Source organism: Canis lupus, chromosome 11, assembly GCF_011100685.1.
Source record: "Canis lupus familiaris isolate Mischka breed German Shepherd chromosome 11, alternate assembly UU_Cfam_GSD_1.0, whole genome shotgun sequence".
NCBI classification, from domain to species: domain Eukaryota; kingdom Metazoa; phylum Chordata; class Mammalia; order Carnivora; family Canidae; genus Canis; species Canis lupus.
This window is the reverse complement of record NC_049232.1, coordinates 62,838,757-62,857,359: the sequence shown is the minus strand read 5'-3', so window position 1 is coordinate 62,857,359 and position 18,603 is coordinate 62,838,757. Positions and strand designations below refer to the sequence as shown.

At 43.5% G+C, this 18,603-nt stretch overlaps 1 protein-coding gene across 7 annotated transcripts in view; it reads right to left on the bottom strand.

The window, feature by feature from the left end:
* Nucleotides 1-18,603, bottom strand: part of ZNF462 (zinc finger protein 462) — a 136,967-nt gene that overhangs the window by 54,030 nt on the left and 64,334 nt on the right. For all 7 annotated transcript variants that reach the window (XR_005367094.1, XM_038553028.1, XM_038553030.1 and 4 more), the window contains 3 exons: nt 17,125-17,228; nt 14,003-14,121; nt 9,771-9,962 (listed from right to left, as the gene is read on the bottom strand). Coding sequence is in view for 6 of the 7 variants with exons in the window: in XM_038553028.1 (XP_038408956.1) it covers nt 9,771-9,962; nt 14,003-14,121; nt 17,125-17,228 (415 nt within the window). In the remaining variant the exon portion in view is untranslated. The remainder of the gene's footprint in view (nt 1-9,770; nt 9,963-14,002; nt 14,122-17,124; nt 17,229-18,603) is intronic.

The window sequence follows — 18,603 nt, the reverse complement described above, 5'->3', positions numbered from 1 at the left end:
GGTATACATGCAGCCCAATTCCATTGGCTTTTTCCAAACATTATGCGGCATAACTGAGCTCACAGTCACTAAAAGTCCCAGGCTTTTCCACACATAAACTACTGTTTTGTCAGCTCTCCTTGTGTGTGGTGCATTTTGCTGCCCTAATTCAAATCAACAAATATTTATTGAATGGCCTGCCAAGTGCTAGGGATCTGAAACAGTCCTTGACCTCAGAGAGCACACAGTTTAGCTGGGGAGACAGATATGATAAGCAACAATTATAAGAATATTTGGCAAGTCTAGTACTGGAAGAGAATATAAGGGTCAGAAGCTACCCAGCATATTTTATATTTATCACCTAGCAAAATCTCATTATAGCTCATACTCAGAACAGTCTAGACAGTCTGTAATCTTGATTCTGTCATTTAACTTATGGACAATTTGCCAATATTTCAAATGTATTAAGCCTCAAGCAATAGGAAAAAAAACTTAAGAAAATTTTTAAGCAATGAGTGAGCCTTAAAATTAACACAATTAATGGATTTTTGATTGGCAAAACCTCAAAGGCCCTATCTAATTCGTAGAATCTCATCCTAAACATATTCTCCCTCTCTCTCTCTCACACAAATAATTGCAGCCTTTAAATAACCTGATATTTATTATATGAAGGGGAACTGGTTTTTGTTTTTTGAGATACAGACCCTCATATTTTAAAATATAATGTGAATCAAGTAATGATAGAACCTATCAAGTGAGAACCAAAAAACATGAAAAAAAAATAATTTGTATATTATGGTTCCAGTTTTCTAAAGAAAAAAAAAATTAAAACAGAACCTATGTTTGTGTATGTATAGAACAAACATCCAGATGACTCTTATATTTTATTTTACATATTGCCATGAAGCTGTTTTTTAATTATGAGTAGGTATTACTTTTGTAATCAAGAATAATCTGTGTGGGCATCTTAATGCAAAGACTATAGATGCTAGCTTATTTCACCTATGGCTTCAAAAGTCCCCTCCCACTTCCAAAGGAGATAGAGCCCTTGCTGCTGGTCTTCCCTGTTCAACCTGCATCTAAAAACTAAAAATGTCTTCCTGGTACTAAGTACCACTGCAGTCTGCACCTCTGCTCACCTCGCCAACTCTCCTCTCACTAACATGCACCCTCCTGTATGGCCCAATCGGTCTCTGCATGTCCCAGAAGTCCTCCTTCTCTACATTTACTCACTTCTGATACTCCTCCCACCCTGCATGGACTTCCACCTGTGTAAAACACACTCAGCCTTCAAGGCCCAGCCTGAGCCCCAGAAGCCTTCCATGACTCTTCAATTTCTTCTCCTCTCCATGGCTGTAACTATTAAAATCCAAATGCACAATTTCTCACTTCACTCCATTCTGGTCTAACTTAACACTATCTGTGTATCTATCTATTAACTTAAGCTCCAAATCTCAGTCAATAATAAAAACTTGACTTTAGTTTCCTTTGGAAGATTCCAGGATCTCCAAACATTAAAAGAGGAGGTTGTCCGTTAGCCACTCTGGATCATGTGTGGATGTGCATTTCCACTACAAGAATGCCATGAGACGACACAAAGGTTAAGGGCACAAGCTTTGGATTCAGACAAGCTCTACCATACACACCCACACACACATTTTGTGACAGGCTCATCATGTCACTCCTCAGGGTATCAGTTTCCTGCTCTATAAAATGAGACTAATAATTTGTACCCCTGACTCATCAGACATATTAAATCAGATAACAGATTTAAGGCAATCAGCAGAATTAAAAAAATAAAAATAATGGTAAATTTTATTCCTTAAGAATTAAACAAGAGACACAGAGAAACCCTTTATAACAAAACCAGAATGGATGACTTTCAAACTGGTCAAGGAGGAAAAAATAGCTAGCAATGCTAAAAAGCCAAGAACTAGATTAAGGGTTCTTTAGAAGGCCCTGTTGCTCGACTGGCTATCACTGCCGCTTTGATGGAGGGCTCTCAGTGCATTAAAATAAAAGATGACATAAGGAGGGTGGCTTGCATGAGTCATCTAAGAATATTCTGTGTCCCTCAGGAAGCTGAAGAACCCAGCCCTGGGCTGACTTCTCGAAGAGCAGTGTACTGGTAAATAAAACCTTAGCTGGGCTCTGTACTCGCAGCCAAACATCTCCTTTGGGTCGACCTGATGGCTCTGAAACTGCTTGCAAAGTAAAGAGCCCCCGTGGCAGGAACTTATCCTTTCCTGGGCACAGACTACAAGGGAGTAAATCCAAGCAAAAAGCAAGCAGATCCTCCTGCCTAAACCTCTCGTGTCACTTTGGCTATTACTTACTTGGCCATTTTTTATTTAATCACCGCAATTGAGGTTTTTCTATAGAATATTATTTAGGATGATGAATAAGTTAACAGGAAAATGTGTATATTATTTGGACATGTTTTCCTGGTCTGTATCATCAAAACTCATATAATTTATTTTTAAAAATAATAGTTGTTTCTAAAATATTATTTCTAGCATCTTCTTCCCATCTCTGCACTTGAAAAAAAAAACTTCTTCGCATACTTATTCTTGCTTGGGACATACCCTCTGCTGGATCCAGCAAGACTGTCCCAGGATCTCTACCTCTGAATCATGGCTCACTCAAGCTGGTCCCCCAAATACAATACCTTTCTTTCTGCTTGTCTAAGTTCCTCTAGCACAGAACAGTATTTGAAAGCGAGGAGAGAACCTATAGAAAAGGATTTTTTAAAAAAATATTTTATTTATTTATTCACTAGAGACACAGAGAGAGCAAGAGAGGCAGAGGCACAGGCAGAAGGAGAAGCAGGCTCCATGCAGGGAGCCCGACGTGGGACTCGATCCTAGGTCTCCAGGATCACACCCTGGAGTGAAGGCAGCGCTAAACCGCTGTGCCACCGGGGCTGCCCGAAAAGGATTTTTATATCAAATATAATAGGGCTAAAATATCTAGCTCTAGTTACAGAGAAAGAAAATTTGATAACAGCAATGAGAAGACTGGGGAAATTCTTTCTTTCCAAAAAGAACCGAAATGAATGTTTTAGATGATTTGACCAATCACAGAAAATATTTTCTGCCAAAGAATAAAACAGATTTCTTCTTTTAGTTACTTCCCACAACACAGGTTCTAGGAGACTTAAGGTAACATCTAAGCTGTCCACCAAAAGATATAAAACTCAGACATGGAGTTATGAAGCAAACTCCAGTGTTGGAGGAACTAGCTCTGAATGAGTTCAGTAGTATATATATGCTTGTATTTCTGATGAACAAATGTTTTTCTTGGCATGAGAAGAGGGAGATGGGTTAGTTGACTAAGTTCCCAGGACACAGAAAGCTTACACTTGAAATGTTTTTTAATCCTTGGCACATGAAACTGTGGCTAATTCAAAAAGTCACAGAAATCTCAGGCAGGTGGGTTCTTTGGGAAGGATCTTTCATATGATACTCGACTTCGGGGTGGTGGTGATTCTGGAGGTTTCGTGTTTGCCACAGACACCAAGTTCTAACAGCTTAACGTCTGAAGACTGCTGGGCATAGGACAGGAGATCCATTCGTACCAGTCTTATCACTGGAGACACAAACCTCTAAATCTTTTTAGTAGAAATGCCATTCTTCATAAAAAGCATGAAAATAAACTCTAGATCACATTTTAATGTAGAACTCTTAGGTCAAAACAGGAAGGTTAGTATTCTCTGGTCAGATCATTTTGTGACCAGAAGAACCTACTAAAAATTATGGTCAAGCCATTAAAATTATGCCTTATATCCTATGCACTGGAAACTATGTACATCTTTGTACTTCACAATTATTCACTCTAGAGTCTCCACTGCATTATTGTCATTTTTAAAGAAACCACCTCTTCTTTCCTTCACCCCAAGAGAAATCTGATTGCAACTGGAACCTGTGTGGAAGGTCTGATGCCCTAGCAACTAATTGGATCCTCTTAAAGGTTGAATTTTATGTCTGACCTATTTAGAAATCTGAAAAGCTTCTCTTTGAAAAGCAGGCATCTCAGATCTTAATTTTTAAGTGTCAAGTACTGCTGCAGTCAAGGTTAAATGAGTTGATAGCTTGGCGCTAGACTCAACATAATTCTTAGAGAAGATTTTCTTTTAAGCTTAAATGTAATTCATGTGCTAATATTTTTAAACTCTATCTAATGCCCTACATTTCATATATGAAATAAAGAATATATTTAGGTCAAGTTACACTTTAAGTGGCATCTAGGAATATTCCATGTTAAATATAAAGGTTGATAATGACATTTATTAAAGGCTGGGTTAATTTCATGGGTATTGCTGTAATCCCCTCCACCCACCCCCAGTTATCTAGGGCAGAGGTCAGTGACACACTGCCCATAAGCCAAATCTGGCCTTCCTTCCCTGTTTTTTTTGTACATAAAGTTTTATTGGAACACATCCACGTCCATTTATTTATATAGTATTCATGGCTGCTTTCACATTACAATGGCACAGCTGAGTAGCTCTAACAGAGACCGTATGGGTCACAAACCTGGCAATATTTTCTATCCGGCCCTTTCCAGAAAAAGTTTGCCAATCCCTGATTTATGTAGAAACTGACCAGTGTATGAATCTCATAAGAAAGAGTCTCCTCTAATCAATATATTACGTTAAAATCCCAGTGGGTACAATTTTGAGGTAGAATAGAAAATGTTCAGAACTCATTAAACCATGAGTTCTGTTGGTTGGTTTCATTCTACAGAGTTTCTTTGAATTTGGATTTCACTGCAACCGAACACTATTTCCCCCTGCCCCCCCCCTCCCCAAAGATATGCAGAACAAACATTCCTCCTCGAGGGTCAATGGTTGTGTACACTTGGCTCTACCACCAGGTGACTACTTTAGTAATGCCACACCTCTCCAGCTCTACTACACCCTGTCGCCTTCTGAGGGTTGGAAAGGTTTATACTCTGTTTCCACCTTCAGTCTCCCACCTCTACAGAAGGGCTTGTTATGCAGGGAACAATGACCATGTTTAAAACACTTCATCAAGGTAGATCTTCTCTTCTTGGAGAATGTGTCAGAAAATTTCTGTTAAAGCAGTCTCTGAGGTTTCCTCTTTAGAATGTTTGCCTTTTGAACTTTACTTTTAAATGGAAATGAAATACATGTGCCCTCCTAACTTGGTTCTGCGGAGTTAAGTTAGACATAGAGACTCAACACAGGAATCGAAAATTATGATGTCTCCAAGAAATCACTGGTCATTGAAAAGAAGTTAGTATTTCATATGTCCTTACATCTAACTGCTCCCATCAGAAAATCAGGGGGCAGAACCACTCGCATATCCACAAGTACAAACAGAGCCCTGAGAGGATCATGACTAGAAGAGTTACCAGAGTAGAGGGTTGGGCCAGTAAAAGTCAGTCTTCAGAGAAAGTGAAAGTCAGAGGCTTACAGACAGAAGCAGACAGGGAGGAAATCCTTCCAAGCTCCCAGGAGAGCCTATTCAAAGGCATGGGAGTGGAAATGAAGAAGTTAGATACTGAAGGAGGGGAGAGGTGGGTAGCTAGCACAGAGATAGTAGCACATCATCAGTATCTGCTAGCGAGGTCACTCTGGAATGGGGAGTGTGACCCAATGGTAAGTTCTCCACGCAATGCCCAGGACTTTGATATGACAAGTGCCTGGAGTTCTTTAGTGAGAGGTATCTGAGTAAAAACAGTGCTTCTCAAGCATTATTCTAGAGTTCAGAATAGAAAAGCTAACTGAAAAAATTCTAACAGAAAAAATAAAATCACAAAGCTCCTTACAACATTTTCCTGCTGACCCGTAACAGCAAAGACTTCTCCACTGGGTGGACTGTATCCAGACCAATGCTGTAAAGAGAAAAAGGTATCACGACCAAAAGTTCGTGGCCTTCTCTCTAGGTCGTTATCAGAGCATAGACGAAGAAACTATGTTGTCCTCCTCCACCCAGGTGCCTGGTCTTAGCATCTCATTTTTGCTTTAAACGCACCACAGTAGCTACTTCCTAAAGCAGGCAATCCCATACAGCATCACTGGGTAGACAGAAGGAAGAAAATAATCTGTTCTTTGGGGGAAATTCAAGGAAGGAAAATAAATGTCACCATTGGCTTGACTTCGTAGAAAGGAGATAGCTCAATTTTCAATGACATGGCCACTATCCATGTATCGCAGAGCTTCAGAGACCTAACCAAACTTCATACTAAACCATGTTCTTCTCGTTTCTTGGTTATTTTATACAGGTGTGCGTCTATGTGTTTTTCCATCCTGGAAGCAGAGACTTGGAAAAAAAGCGTGACAAAACCCAGTCCTCTATTTTCTATGGCAGAAGAAGGAATCCAGTAAACACAAACACAGCAGCACTTCCTTCTGTTGACAACCTTATGATTTCCCCTTAATGCATTGTTTAGAATAGCAATTACGTGTCACTTCCCATTATCCTACACACAGAACCACCACCACACAGCCCTTGCTTTTCCTTCCAACAACCGATCACAGAGAATATAGAAAGAATTCACATGCTGGTGGAACATGTCAAGATGGACAGCCCAGAGCCCAAGAGCTCTGTTTATGGACAGAACAGGTGTGTGGCCAGGCAGCTGGGGTGAAATCTCCCCTCCACCTTCTCAGCACCCCTCCCTTGCAGTGCTGGGCTCTGGGTTGGGAGGGAAAGCAGCTTTGGAAGAACCTTCTTTTTCAGCCTGTTTCCTCCTGCCAGAGAAGACTGGCTCGCTCTCAAGACTGCAAGCATTTGACCACTGCAAACAGCAGTGAGCATGTCAACTAGTTTTATTCACATCCCTCGCTAGGGAATCGGAAAGCCAAGGACACACTGGTGATTTCCCTGGTTTTATGGATCTCTACTCCCCCCAGGCCTGCAACACATTTTTGGGGCTTGTGTTCACAGTGTCCTGGCATCTGCAGTGTGGGAAACCCGAACTGAGAGCCAACAGCCCCAGAGCTTCTCCCTATTAAAATGTGCAATTGGATTTCACATGCGTGTTTCAAACACCATTCAAGGCATGATTTACAGGCTACTGTCTAGCCCCACAGCTGTTTTTTCATCCCCTAGACTTAGGCGTTTCTAGGAATCCACCACTCAGCTCCCCGGCAAATCGTCCTCCCCAATTCCAACCTCCTCTGTCCTTCCTGGGCACCCAAAGCTATGCAAGACCTACACTAAGGATTCAAGAAAATATTTATTGAACGAATAAACTATTATCCTTTCTATGGAACCATTTATTCATGAGAATAGCCCATTTGATGCCTTATTTCTGTTTACCCACCTTCTCATCAAGTTTTTTTTTTTCATCAGATTAAACTCATCACTGCCGACCCATTGATAAAGGTTATTTATATACATTAAAAACAGTGCAGGTCCAAAGAGTTGCCACCCAGGGCTTTCACAGTTGCTGAATTTTTTCTAGGGATGAGAAAAGAAAACACTTTTATATATTGCCAGATATCTTCTTGTGGTTGAATAGAGACAGACTGTCTGTGTTCAGCAGAGAGTTAACATCCTACCATTGTATTTCTGTGACCACTCACCCCAAGGTACTAAGGTAGTCCCACTTCCAAGAATCTGAAATCACCCCCAAAAAGGTTAGACCTCAGGCTTAAGGTTATGGTTGGTTCAAAACCATGTTGACAGTATCTCTAAATATCTGGTTTTAAGCTACCGGAGGACCAGAATGGTAGTGTATTTATTTATGATTCTTCTGTGCAGAGCACAGCTCTTGGCAGAGGATGGACTCAGACACAGTGAGCAGTCGGCAGGATTCCTTTGCCCTGTGAACTGAGGCCCACCTTTTAAGGGAAGAGGACAAAGGTGGGGGGGGGGGGGCATGACACTGAGAGAAATGTCACAGGAAAAGTCCTTGCTGGAAATAGTGTGGATAGATCAATTTCACCCAAATGGCTCTGCAAATGTAGCTTCCATTTCAGATGAAAGCAATTAATTAAAAATCATGTTAATAAAGATCTTACAATTTACATCAAATGACATTTTGCCCTTTGTTGCAGTATACCAATCTTTTCCAATGACCAGAATCTCAAGGTGCAAAGGGGACACCTGTCCATTTTCGCATACGCTCTCACCGCCCCCCCCCTACCCCGGTGCCCCACCAACCCCGGCTCTGAGATTCAAAGTTTTCCAAGAAAACTTCCTCATCCTTCTTGAACTACTACACAACACTTGAAGAGATTCACTTTGTACAAGCCACAGTCACAATAACAAGCCTTCCTTGCTAAGCCAAAGTCCCTTAAGACAGGAATACTGGTAGGGAACTCTTGTGTTTCACATAGCATTTGATGGCTAGAAAGGCGAGGCCACCAAGTTCCTTAACTCAACAAAGGCAGCTTTAGTCTCGGGACTCCCCTTCCCTTCTCCTCCCAAAACTGTGTCTTTACAGACCTCATGAAGGAAGATTAATCATTTACTCTTTGGATAATCTGATAATCAGACCATGTTGACATGCTGGGCTGTCAGGCCTGCAGGTTACCTGAAAAGGCTCTCCTTTTTTACATTAAAAATAACCCCAAATTCACACCTGTTACAAGTGGCTCCAAAGGCCGAAATCCCAATTGAAGAATAAAAATGGCAGCAATAAAATGACTCTTTATTAAATATCCACCATGCATCCGATGTTGTGTAGGGTGTTTGACACGTGTGCCTTCTCTCCTTCACCTCTCAAGATAATTAGTGGAGGTAGTATTGTTACCTGATTTTACGTGAGTGTAGAAGTCACAACTGCCCAGAAAAATACAACTGGCATTAAAAGAAAATAGACTCAAAGCCAATCCTTTGTGCAAAAAAGCTCACAGACTTTCCTTCCAGTCCACCGTGCACCCACCCCCACCGCGAAGGGAACAGTAGACCTTGGGAACAGTGCATTCCCAGGCTGGGAAGAACTCAAGCTGGTAGGAGATGTCTGGTTATTGAAGGAGCATGAGGGGCAGGGAAGGGAGCAGCCCTGGCGTCTTCCACATCCTGAGAATCTGCATGCGTCCTCCTGTCCTAAGCACCTGGTTCTGCAGTCCCTGGAGGTGAGCTGAGCCATCAAAACACTTTTGCTTCTTGGTCCGGTCAAAACAATAAGCTGTCCTCTTGCTCACTATGCCACACCTGCAGCCTCCCCCCTACCCCATAGTTTTGGGTACATTGCCGGTGACGAGACCCCTCCATGGCTTTCTGTATTTCTGAATCTCCAAACCTGGGCAGTTAGACCCTCTTCCCACCTGGTGCTTTCTCAACATCCTTCGGCTATCGGAAATCACTAGTTACCCCTAAATTTTCCTGTGACAGAATCAGACATACTTGCCCCACCCAACCCCTCTTTCTCCCTCCTCTGAATTCTGCGTAGCGTAACATGGCACCCCAGACACTTCACGCATATGTTTTTTTGGTTTTGCAGGTTATTTTTTTAGAGCAACACAGGATATAAATAAGTAACTAAATAAATAAATCGGCCTGGTATATCCCATTCCTTTTCTTGCTCACAACCACACAGAAGACTCCCAACGCTGGTCCACCCACAGGGAGTGTGCTTTCTGCAAGCACTGCCCACATGAGTCCAGCCTGACATTTCTGCATGGCGCCAGACACTCACCAAGGGTACCCCACCTTCCCACTCCCATTTTTATACTGTTGCGACCTTTCCCCATTTCTTCCTTCACTTGAACCGTCATGTTTTTGGATTCAACTTTCCTCCAGGAAGAATGACTGGCAATGAATCCCAGCCCACCCTGACCTTTGGTGCTTAGCTATGGCCCCGAAGCCCAGTATTACCATTAGAGTCTTCCACTTCTTCGGCTGGGGTAGCTTTCTGGGAGGAGTGGTGAGCGTGTGAGGAGAGCAGACTGACGATCCGTGGCCTGGGGAGGGTCAGGGCTTTTCCGTGGACCTTGAGGGAGTGTTCCTTCAGCTGGCTGATTGTCATGGTGGAAAAGGAGCAGCAGGAACACTTGTAGGCATGCTCACCTGGAGGAAGATGGCGGTAAGGGGCAGAAAAGGAAAAAGAGGGGAGGAGAGATGGTGGGGGTGGGAAACAAAGTGACAGAGTTAATTCACGCCAGAGAAGCGTCTCTGAAGCGTCTTGGTCTGAGAAGCCTCCCAGACCAGTTACCGTCCATTCACACACAACCACAATGGTCCTCTGGGACTCGAACTCCTCGAAGAGCTCCATTATCAAATGACCTGCTCCCTTCTCATTTCATGCTCTACTTACAGGGAAGAGCCCTATGGACTGATTCCCCAACGAGGAGTGAAACCAAATGTCTACGGCCCCACCTTCAGAAAGGTTTCCCAGTCTCTCGTTCTCTCTCACTCTCCACTAGAAATGACCATGTCGGCTTTCACTCAAGGATGTTTTTTTATCATCTGCAGAATATGATATGCTTAATTCTCACTCCAAGGGCCTATTGGTGGCTTTCCAAGCACAGACAACTAAGTGCAAACTCTGTTGTGTTATTTTCATCCTTTACGTCTTTGCTGACTATACACCTCCCTCCATTCCACACATCCTAGTTTTTGGTTTTTTTGGACCAGTTCACAAACCTCAGCATAAAACTCCACGCTCCTACTTAATCGTGCAGAAATGGGTAAAAATGAGTCATTTATTTGACCAAGAGAGAGAGCTGTATATGTGTGTTAGCTCCCATATTCTTTGATAAGGACAGGTCAGTGAAAGTAGGCATTTTTATTTTAATTATTTTTATACCACTGAGACAAATGTGACCAAATGAGACTATGATTCACCTTTGCCCTAAGTCAGCTGTTAAATGAACTGCATTTTAAAAAGCCAGGCTGTGAAATGGGCATGCTTATGTTGTTGTATAAACACTGGTTAGATCCACTCAGAAAGCAATTTTGCTTTTTATAACAATAGGCTTAGAACGCTCATGCTTGCAGCTCAGTATCTGCACTTCTCAGAGTTTATATTAAAAAAATATCCTTTGACACATAGGGTTTCTAGCCATAAGGAAATGATTAAGTAAATGTGGATACATCCTCTCGATGAATGATCATTCATTAAAATAAATTCTTGAAGAGTTTGTAATCATATAAAAAAACAAAACAAAATAAAATAGTGATACTCAGAAAAACAAACAGAAAGGCACAATACATTTTAGATTGAATTATAATCACAACTGTTAAAAATAATAATAGAGGAAATGGTTGAAGGGAAATGTTATCAAATGTTAACAGTGGTCTTTAGAGAATAAGATTATGGAGGACTGACTCTGTTTCTTCTTTCATTTCCAAATTTCCTCAAATGAGGGGAAGTTTTATTATTTTTTTTTGAGTGGAAGTTTTTTAACTTTTTTTTTTTTTTTAAATTTATGATAGTCACACAGAGAGAGAGAGAGAGAGAGAGGGGGCAGAGACACAGGCAGAGGGAGAAGCAGGCTCCATGCACTGGGAGCCTGACGTGGGATTCGATCCCGGGTCTCCAGGATCACGCCCTGGGCCAAAGGCAGGCGCCAAACCGCTGCGCCACCCAGGGATCCCCTTAACATTGCTTTTTAAGGTGAAATTGTAAAACCAGAGAAGAGAAGGGAAGTGGACCAAAAAAAAAAAGCAGCAGAAAGGACCTTTAGCAAGGAAAAATTATGTGGGCCAGTGACAATGAACTGTGGCCACAGCTGCAGAGAAAAAGGTAAACCTCTGTCCCTGCTTGGATCCAGCTGGGATGGTTAGCTCCCTGCCACCTGGAAGATGACCAATATTTTCACATGTGAGGTGAGCACAGCATCCCAAATTCTGCACTGAGCCTCCACTTTACCACTAGTGATCCTCAGAGCATGTACTGCCAAGAAAGTCTTGAAAAGAACTTTGAGTGATGCAACATCCGACAGACCAAGGAGGAAGGGAAGTTCAAAGTCAGATGACCCGAACTAGAACCTCAGTCAGTCCCCAACTGTGATCCGGGAGTCCGGATAATGTCGGTTTGTCAACAGTGGTATTTATTACTATAATATATATGGATCTGTAGAATATTATTTATAATACAACATAGAATACATGTGCTAACATGTATTAGGGGCAGCCCGGATGGCTCAGCGTTTACTGCTGCCTTTGGCCCGGGGCGTGATCCTGGGGACCCGGGATTGAGTCCCATGTCGGGCTCCCTAAATGGAGCCTGCTTCTCCCTCTGCCTGTGTCTCTGCCTCTCTCTCTCTCTGTGTGTCTCACGAATAAATAAATAAAAATCTTAAAAAAAATGTATTAGTTATTGCATATAATATGATTGCCCTCCTTATTCCATTTTTTTTTTTAAAGATTTCATTCATTTACTCATGAGAGACAGAGAGAGAGAGAGAGAGGGGCAGAGACACAGACAGAGGAGAAGCAGGCTCCATGCAGGTAACCGGATGTGGGACTTGATCCTGGGACTCCAGGATCGCCTGGGCTGAAGGCAGGCGCCAAACCGCTGAGCCACCCAGGGATCCCCTCCTTATTCCATTTTAAAATGTTTTAATGCAAGCTGGCTGCATGAACCTGGTTGGGCAGTTGCAAATAGCACAACCTGAGAGAGAATTCAAATCCAGATTATTTGATTTGTCTATGTGACTTTTACCCTTTAAAATAAAACAATGCATCTAGGATGGACAAGATGAGTCAAGAGTTTTGGAAAATGTATCAGGTTTCCCCAAGCCAAGCCACTCTCAGTGGCTAAACTCCACACCATGGACACCAAGTTTCCCAGGTGTGCAGAGAAACAAATTATACTGCTCCCTCCTCTCTTTCTGGATGCTTCCTTCTCACCAACCAGCGAGCACAGTCCACATGGTCAGTTCAATGCCCCGGAGTCAGCAGGAAGCCTTTGGCACTCTCTTAAAGTCCTTCCCACAGGCCAAATCATTCACCCAACTTCCACTGCTGACTGCTTTTGACAAGGTGGAGACCTGTGAGAAAAACTGTCCAGGATGGTGTCCCAATTGAATAGTTTACCATATGTACATGTTACAAAAGACTGGTCTGAACCCTGAAGCCTCTTACTCTATAGCCTTTAGTAGACTTTTCCTGAAAACACAAAAATACTAAGAGACAAATAGAAGTCCCTAGAGCCAGTCTCCCTGTCCCACCTGCAGCCCAGTGGGGCTTGGGCAGCTAGATGCCTTCAGTAGTTTCAATCCATTAAACCAGTTCAATAGGACCCAACATGATGAAACATGGGCAAAACCTCTGAGAAGGCCACCAGACCGACTTCCCTGCATCACACCTCTTTCCTCTCTTGGCTGAGCTCTGATTTGCTACCTGCAAGCACCCTCCATCATGTGCAAAAAGGAGAGAAGAGCAGTATCTTGTCAGGGATGAGGATGGAGGCTTTCGTTCTGAAGTTGAATTCTTAGTGAAAGGTTATACAGCCTTGAACAGGTTCCTTCATGTTGAGTCTCTGTATCCTCTTCTGACACTGAGGGTGACAACACCACCTACCGTTTAGGACTGTCATGAGGATGAAATAGTGTGATGAACAGAACGTGCTCAGGCCACAGCCCTGTAGGTGAGGGTTGCTCATGAGATAAAGCACAATGAGATAGAACCACAGAGTGACACAGACCAGCACAGCTCCTGGGCACTCAGGATCCAAAGTCATTTCTCATCTGCTGTATAGAAATGTACTTAAGGGCATCTCATGAGAAATCTTACACAGCTTGAGGACTTTGTCCCTTTGAACTTCCTCAGGATTATAATTTTATTTTAGTTGGGGATTATCTTTAGTAGATACTCACAATTCATGCCTTTCCATTAGAAAGGCTGGGCAATTTAGAAATTTCGCTAAGAAACAAAACCCGTTAGTAGCACAAAGCAACTATGACATGGATCAAGTTATTTTGGCTTTGGGTGATCATTTATTTTTTAATATATTTCTTCATTAGATTAAAATAGAAATGAACACACAATCATGTCAAGAATAACTTCTTCTCACGTGTGGCACAAGAGACTTTGAATTTCACTCAGGGAAGACCACTGGATTTCCAATTCAAGGACTCTGTGCATCAGGAAGGCTAACTCACCAGCATGAGCCTTGAGTATATGTGTTTTCAGCCGGCTGTTATAGGAGGACTTGAAGGAGCAGAGTTTGCACCGGAATGGTTTATGGTGTCCGTGGTGGGTTTGCATATGGCGATCCAAGCTTGATGTAGAAGAAAAATAAAAGAGAGAGAAAAAAAACAACAGGATTAACAATTACATATATTTTCCCACTGCCCTTTCCCAGCAAACCCATTCCTAAACTGTTCAAAGTCATTGTTACTTTCCAGGGATGGCGCTTACCAAAAACAACGACAACGATGACAAGAGTGGTCATACCTACTGGAGAGGGAGGGGAGGCTAAAAGGAAGGAAGAGATCAAGAGCCCTCTGGACTGAAAGACATGGCAGCGGGAATAGGTCATAGCAGACTCTCATTTTCCCTTCCCTAGAAACATGTATAATCGGAAGAGGGCGTCCAAAGAGAAAAGGTAAAATACCAAGTGCAAGTTTCCTGCCAAGTCAGCAAGGAGTACCTATCAAAGGGTCTCTCAACTTATTCCAAGAAAAAAACCAAACCACATAAGAATTAGAGAAACTTTGCATTTAAAAAGCGTTTTCTTTTTTAAATCTCCATTCTGCATTCCCAGTGAACACTCAGGAGAGGAAGGGAAGTTTCAAAGTAGTTGAGCTTTCAAAGTAGTTGAGCTACTTGCAACGGGGCTGTCACGCCTCCAACATGAAAATATGGAGGCAAAGTGCAGGTGCGTTTAAAAGAAGTCACGTGATCCAAAGGCCACTCATCCCTTCTGATAAACACAACCATGTTTGCTGTACCTCAGTCTTCCAGAGCAACTTACAAAGAAGTTATTTAATTATGGTGAACTCCTAGTATTTCATAATAATTACTAGTCTAAAAAAAATAATAAATCTACCAAACAAGGTGTGGGAAGAAGTTCTAATTTGAATCGGTACCCCAGAGAACTAGATTCCATTCTAAATGACTCATGTGGGAATGGTGCTGCTTACCATTTAAACATATAATGTTCTCCTGAGCTCCAAAGCAGCACTTTCAATTGCCTCCGGACATCTCCCTCTGGGTGTCCGTTAGCTTTCTTAAATTCAACTGGCCCTAAACAAAACCATCAGTTTTTTTCCTCCCCTCCAAAACAAATGCTCTTCCTCATTTCCTTGCTTCTGCAAAGGACACTACCATCCTCAAGCCAACCAGACTGAACACCTAGGTATCATTTGTCCTCTACTTTGCCTCTCATCCCTCATCCCCTACATTAAGTTGATTTTTCCTAATCGTGAAGATCCTACTTCCTTTAACCATTCCCAAAGTTCCATCCTAACTTCTCAGCTCACCTACTACTACTGCCTCCTAGTTGGGTTTCTCCCACCGTTGTTTTTAACTCAAGAACACAAGCTATGGAGTCAGACTACCTGGGATCAAATCCCAGCGACTGCTTATAAACCACGTGGCCTGGGCAAGTTGCATAAACCTCACTTTTCTTATCCACAAAATGGAGAGAGTAGTGGGACCACACCTCATAGGGTTGATTTAAGAATAAAATGAGATAATACTTGAAGGCACTTAGAGCACCGGTGGACACATAGGAAGTCTCAATAAATGGCAGTGATTATGATGACTCTACTCATTTCAGAGTCTTCCTTTTCCCAATAATGTAAATGACAAAATATTAATTCCACATTCAAAGATTTCAAATATGGTCCCTACTCAAGTCTTCGAACTTTATCTTCCATTATTCTTTTACATGTAACTTAAAGATTAGTCAGACTAGACCGCTAGCTGGGCCCCCCATGAGCCTCACGCTCTGTTCCACAGGCTTATGCTCTCATCACTCCCTCCAGGCTGTGCGTCCTTTCCAAACTAGTCAAGTCCTGTCTTCTGACTTTAAGACCTGACTCAAGCGCTCCCTACTCTGTAAAACCTTCCCAATTCTTCTACAGGGAGTATAACATTTCCCCTCTTTGAAACCTCACAGCATTTTATTGTTGTAGTTTTGAAAGGTACATGCCTTATTTTGCTCCATTTGTGTGCTTGCTTTATTTGTAACTCCACTGGCCCCTAAACTCCCTTAGCTCGCTGACCATGGCCTCTTCATCTTTATACTCCCCTTTACATCCCCGACTAAGTCCCCACCACACTGCCGAGAACAGGGGTATCCATTCATTCACAACGATCTGTTGAGACTGCTGGGTATCAGACAGCAAGATAGATGCTGTGGAATAAATATACGTCTTAAGCTGATGGGAACTACACAAGCTTTACGTCAGTGCTCGGATCTGACGACAAAGATGACACATTAGGCTCCGTAGGATACAGGGTTTGTGTAACCCATCCTACTCTCGGTAAAAGCATTGCCTCCTCCGGCCTTTCAACAACTCACTAGCACTTTATCTTTTTAAGAACCGAACAGCCCAACATTTGTTTGCAATTATCATAAAAATAAACAGCACGTCAGTCTTACAATCGGTCACTTCCATCCAAGACGGTGGCACACACATTATTGAACACGTATCTCTCTTACACAGCTCAAAGAAAAACGCAACCAAAGGCTGTTTCTTCTCCGAACCATCCCTCTTCCCGTTACCCCCAAAAGCCTGACATGATATTCTAAATCTACAATCCCAACGCCCTGATGGGCCCGGGCAGTTCCTTCTCCTCAACACCCCCCTTACTTCAAGCACTTCAAGGTCTTTTTAAAATATCACGCAATGAGAGAATAGTCACACGAGTGAATAGTCCTAATTTTACCTCCTTCACCACTCAATTTCCCAAATGGAACTTTACTTCCTCAAACGACGATTAGGTCCTGGATGAACGTTTGACAGATATACCAGTAAATTCATCTACTTCCTGGTCTTGCCTTTTGTAAATCATAGCAGTGCATCCAAAATAGACAGCCCCCTTATTTTTTTTTTAAAAGGCTTGTATGTGCCCAGTCTATTGAGATCTTGGGCTCTTAGCCCCACTTCACAGACGAGATGACCGAGGCTCAAGGTGACAGAAGCAATTGCACGGCAGGTGCAAACCCTGAGCGGGGCTCACAGACCCCTCCAAACCTCCCCTTCTAGCTCAGCCACCTTCCACTATGACATCTCCTCCCCATCACCCCCCATGATCACGAGACAGCACTTACTTGTGCCTGAAAGCAGAAACAAAGGAGCAATACTGGCAGCTGTACTTGTCCTCGCGGGTAAACATGGCCAGGGCCAGATGGCTCCTCTCATGAGAACGCAGCCCCTGCATGGACATCAGGACTCTGTCACATTGACTACAATGGTATCCCCCCGGCCGGGTTTCATCCTCCAACATTCCATCAAGCAAGCAGTGTTCACCATCCACCCGGTCCACCAGGGTGCCACTGGCATCTTTGGCTGCTTCCAGTCCATCCAGGAACAAATGGGAAGGGTCTTCAGCCTCCTGCTAAGAGAACCACACACACACACATGCCCCACCAACAAAATAAATATCCATCATCATCGTCTCCAGCTCTCCTCCTCTCCCTTCATTCTCCCAAACTCATCAGCATTTCCTGGTAAAGTTTTCTCCCCTGCCTCTCCAGCTCCCCCTAGAGGAAGGGCAAGCCCGCCTGCCATCCTTCATGCAGTGCTGGTGATTTTAGAGCAACGTCTCCGGGCACAGGTCGCTACTGCCTGGGAAACACGAGACAGGGGCTCTCCCACCGTGAAGACAGTTCACTCACTCATCTCCCATCTTAAAGAGAAGATTCAAACTGACACAAAGCAGGGTTAGGGTGACGGCTCAGAGAAAAGAAAGAAAAGGAGGAGGAGGGGAGGAAAAAGCAGAGTAGTGTGGGCATCTAGGAGCCATGGGCCATCCCTGGGAAAAGAAGGGAAGGGAAGGACCTTGCCGCCCGTGCTCCTCCCCACCCTGCCTGTGGTGACTCGGTCCATTGACCGAAGGCTGCCGGACGATCGACTGAAAAACTTAAGGAGCAGCCTGGTTTCAAGACACTCGTGTTTGGAGGTGACTCCTTGGGTTACTGATTACACATGAAGAGCTGTTCTGTCTCCCTCGAGCAATTCCAGGAAACAAGCCTGGGACACACCGAGGTGCCGTGGAAGAGGCTGACTGCCGCTGCCCCCGGGGGGCCACTGCTCTGCTGAGAGCCGGAGGCCTTCAGTCTTTATGTGCCAGGAAAAGCAGAGACTTTACGTCCGTGCTCCATGGGCAACACAGGACACCGGAGGGAAACGGGCAGATGACAAAAAATATAATCACATATCTAGGGAGAAGGAGCGGGGCCCTGAACTAACCAGCGTCTCTGCTCAAAGAGGAGTGCTTAGCCGTATCCTGGAAGGCAGGGATGGTGGCTCGGTTCCCAACAGTGGCCACTCTTCGGATCACCATGTTCGGAGCAGGGGGCCTCATCAGAGGCACGGGAAGGAGGGAAAGCACTGGTCAGCCACATACGGGGAAAGGGCATGAAGGAGGCCAACCAGGTCAAGGGGCTCTCGGGCCTACTGTGGCGTGAAGGCTTTCAGCTTTAGATCTCACGTTTCCTACGCTCCTCAGAGGACCCAGAATAAGAAGTGGAAAGATTCTCCGGGGCTCTCTACCCTGTGAGCCAGATGAGAACAGTAAGGAGTCAGGC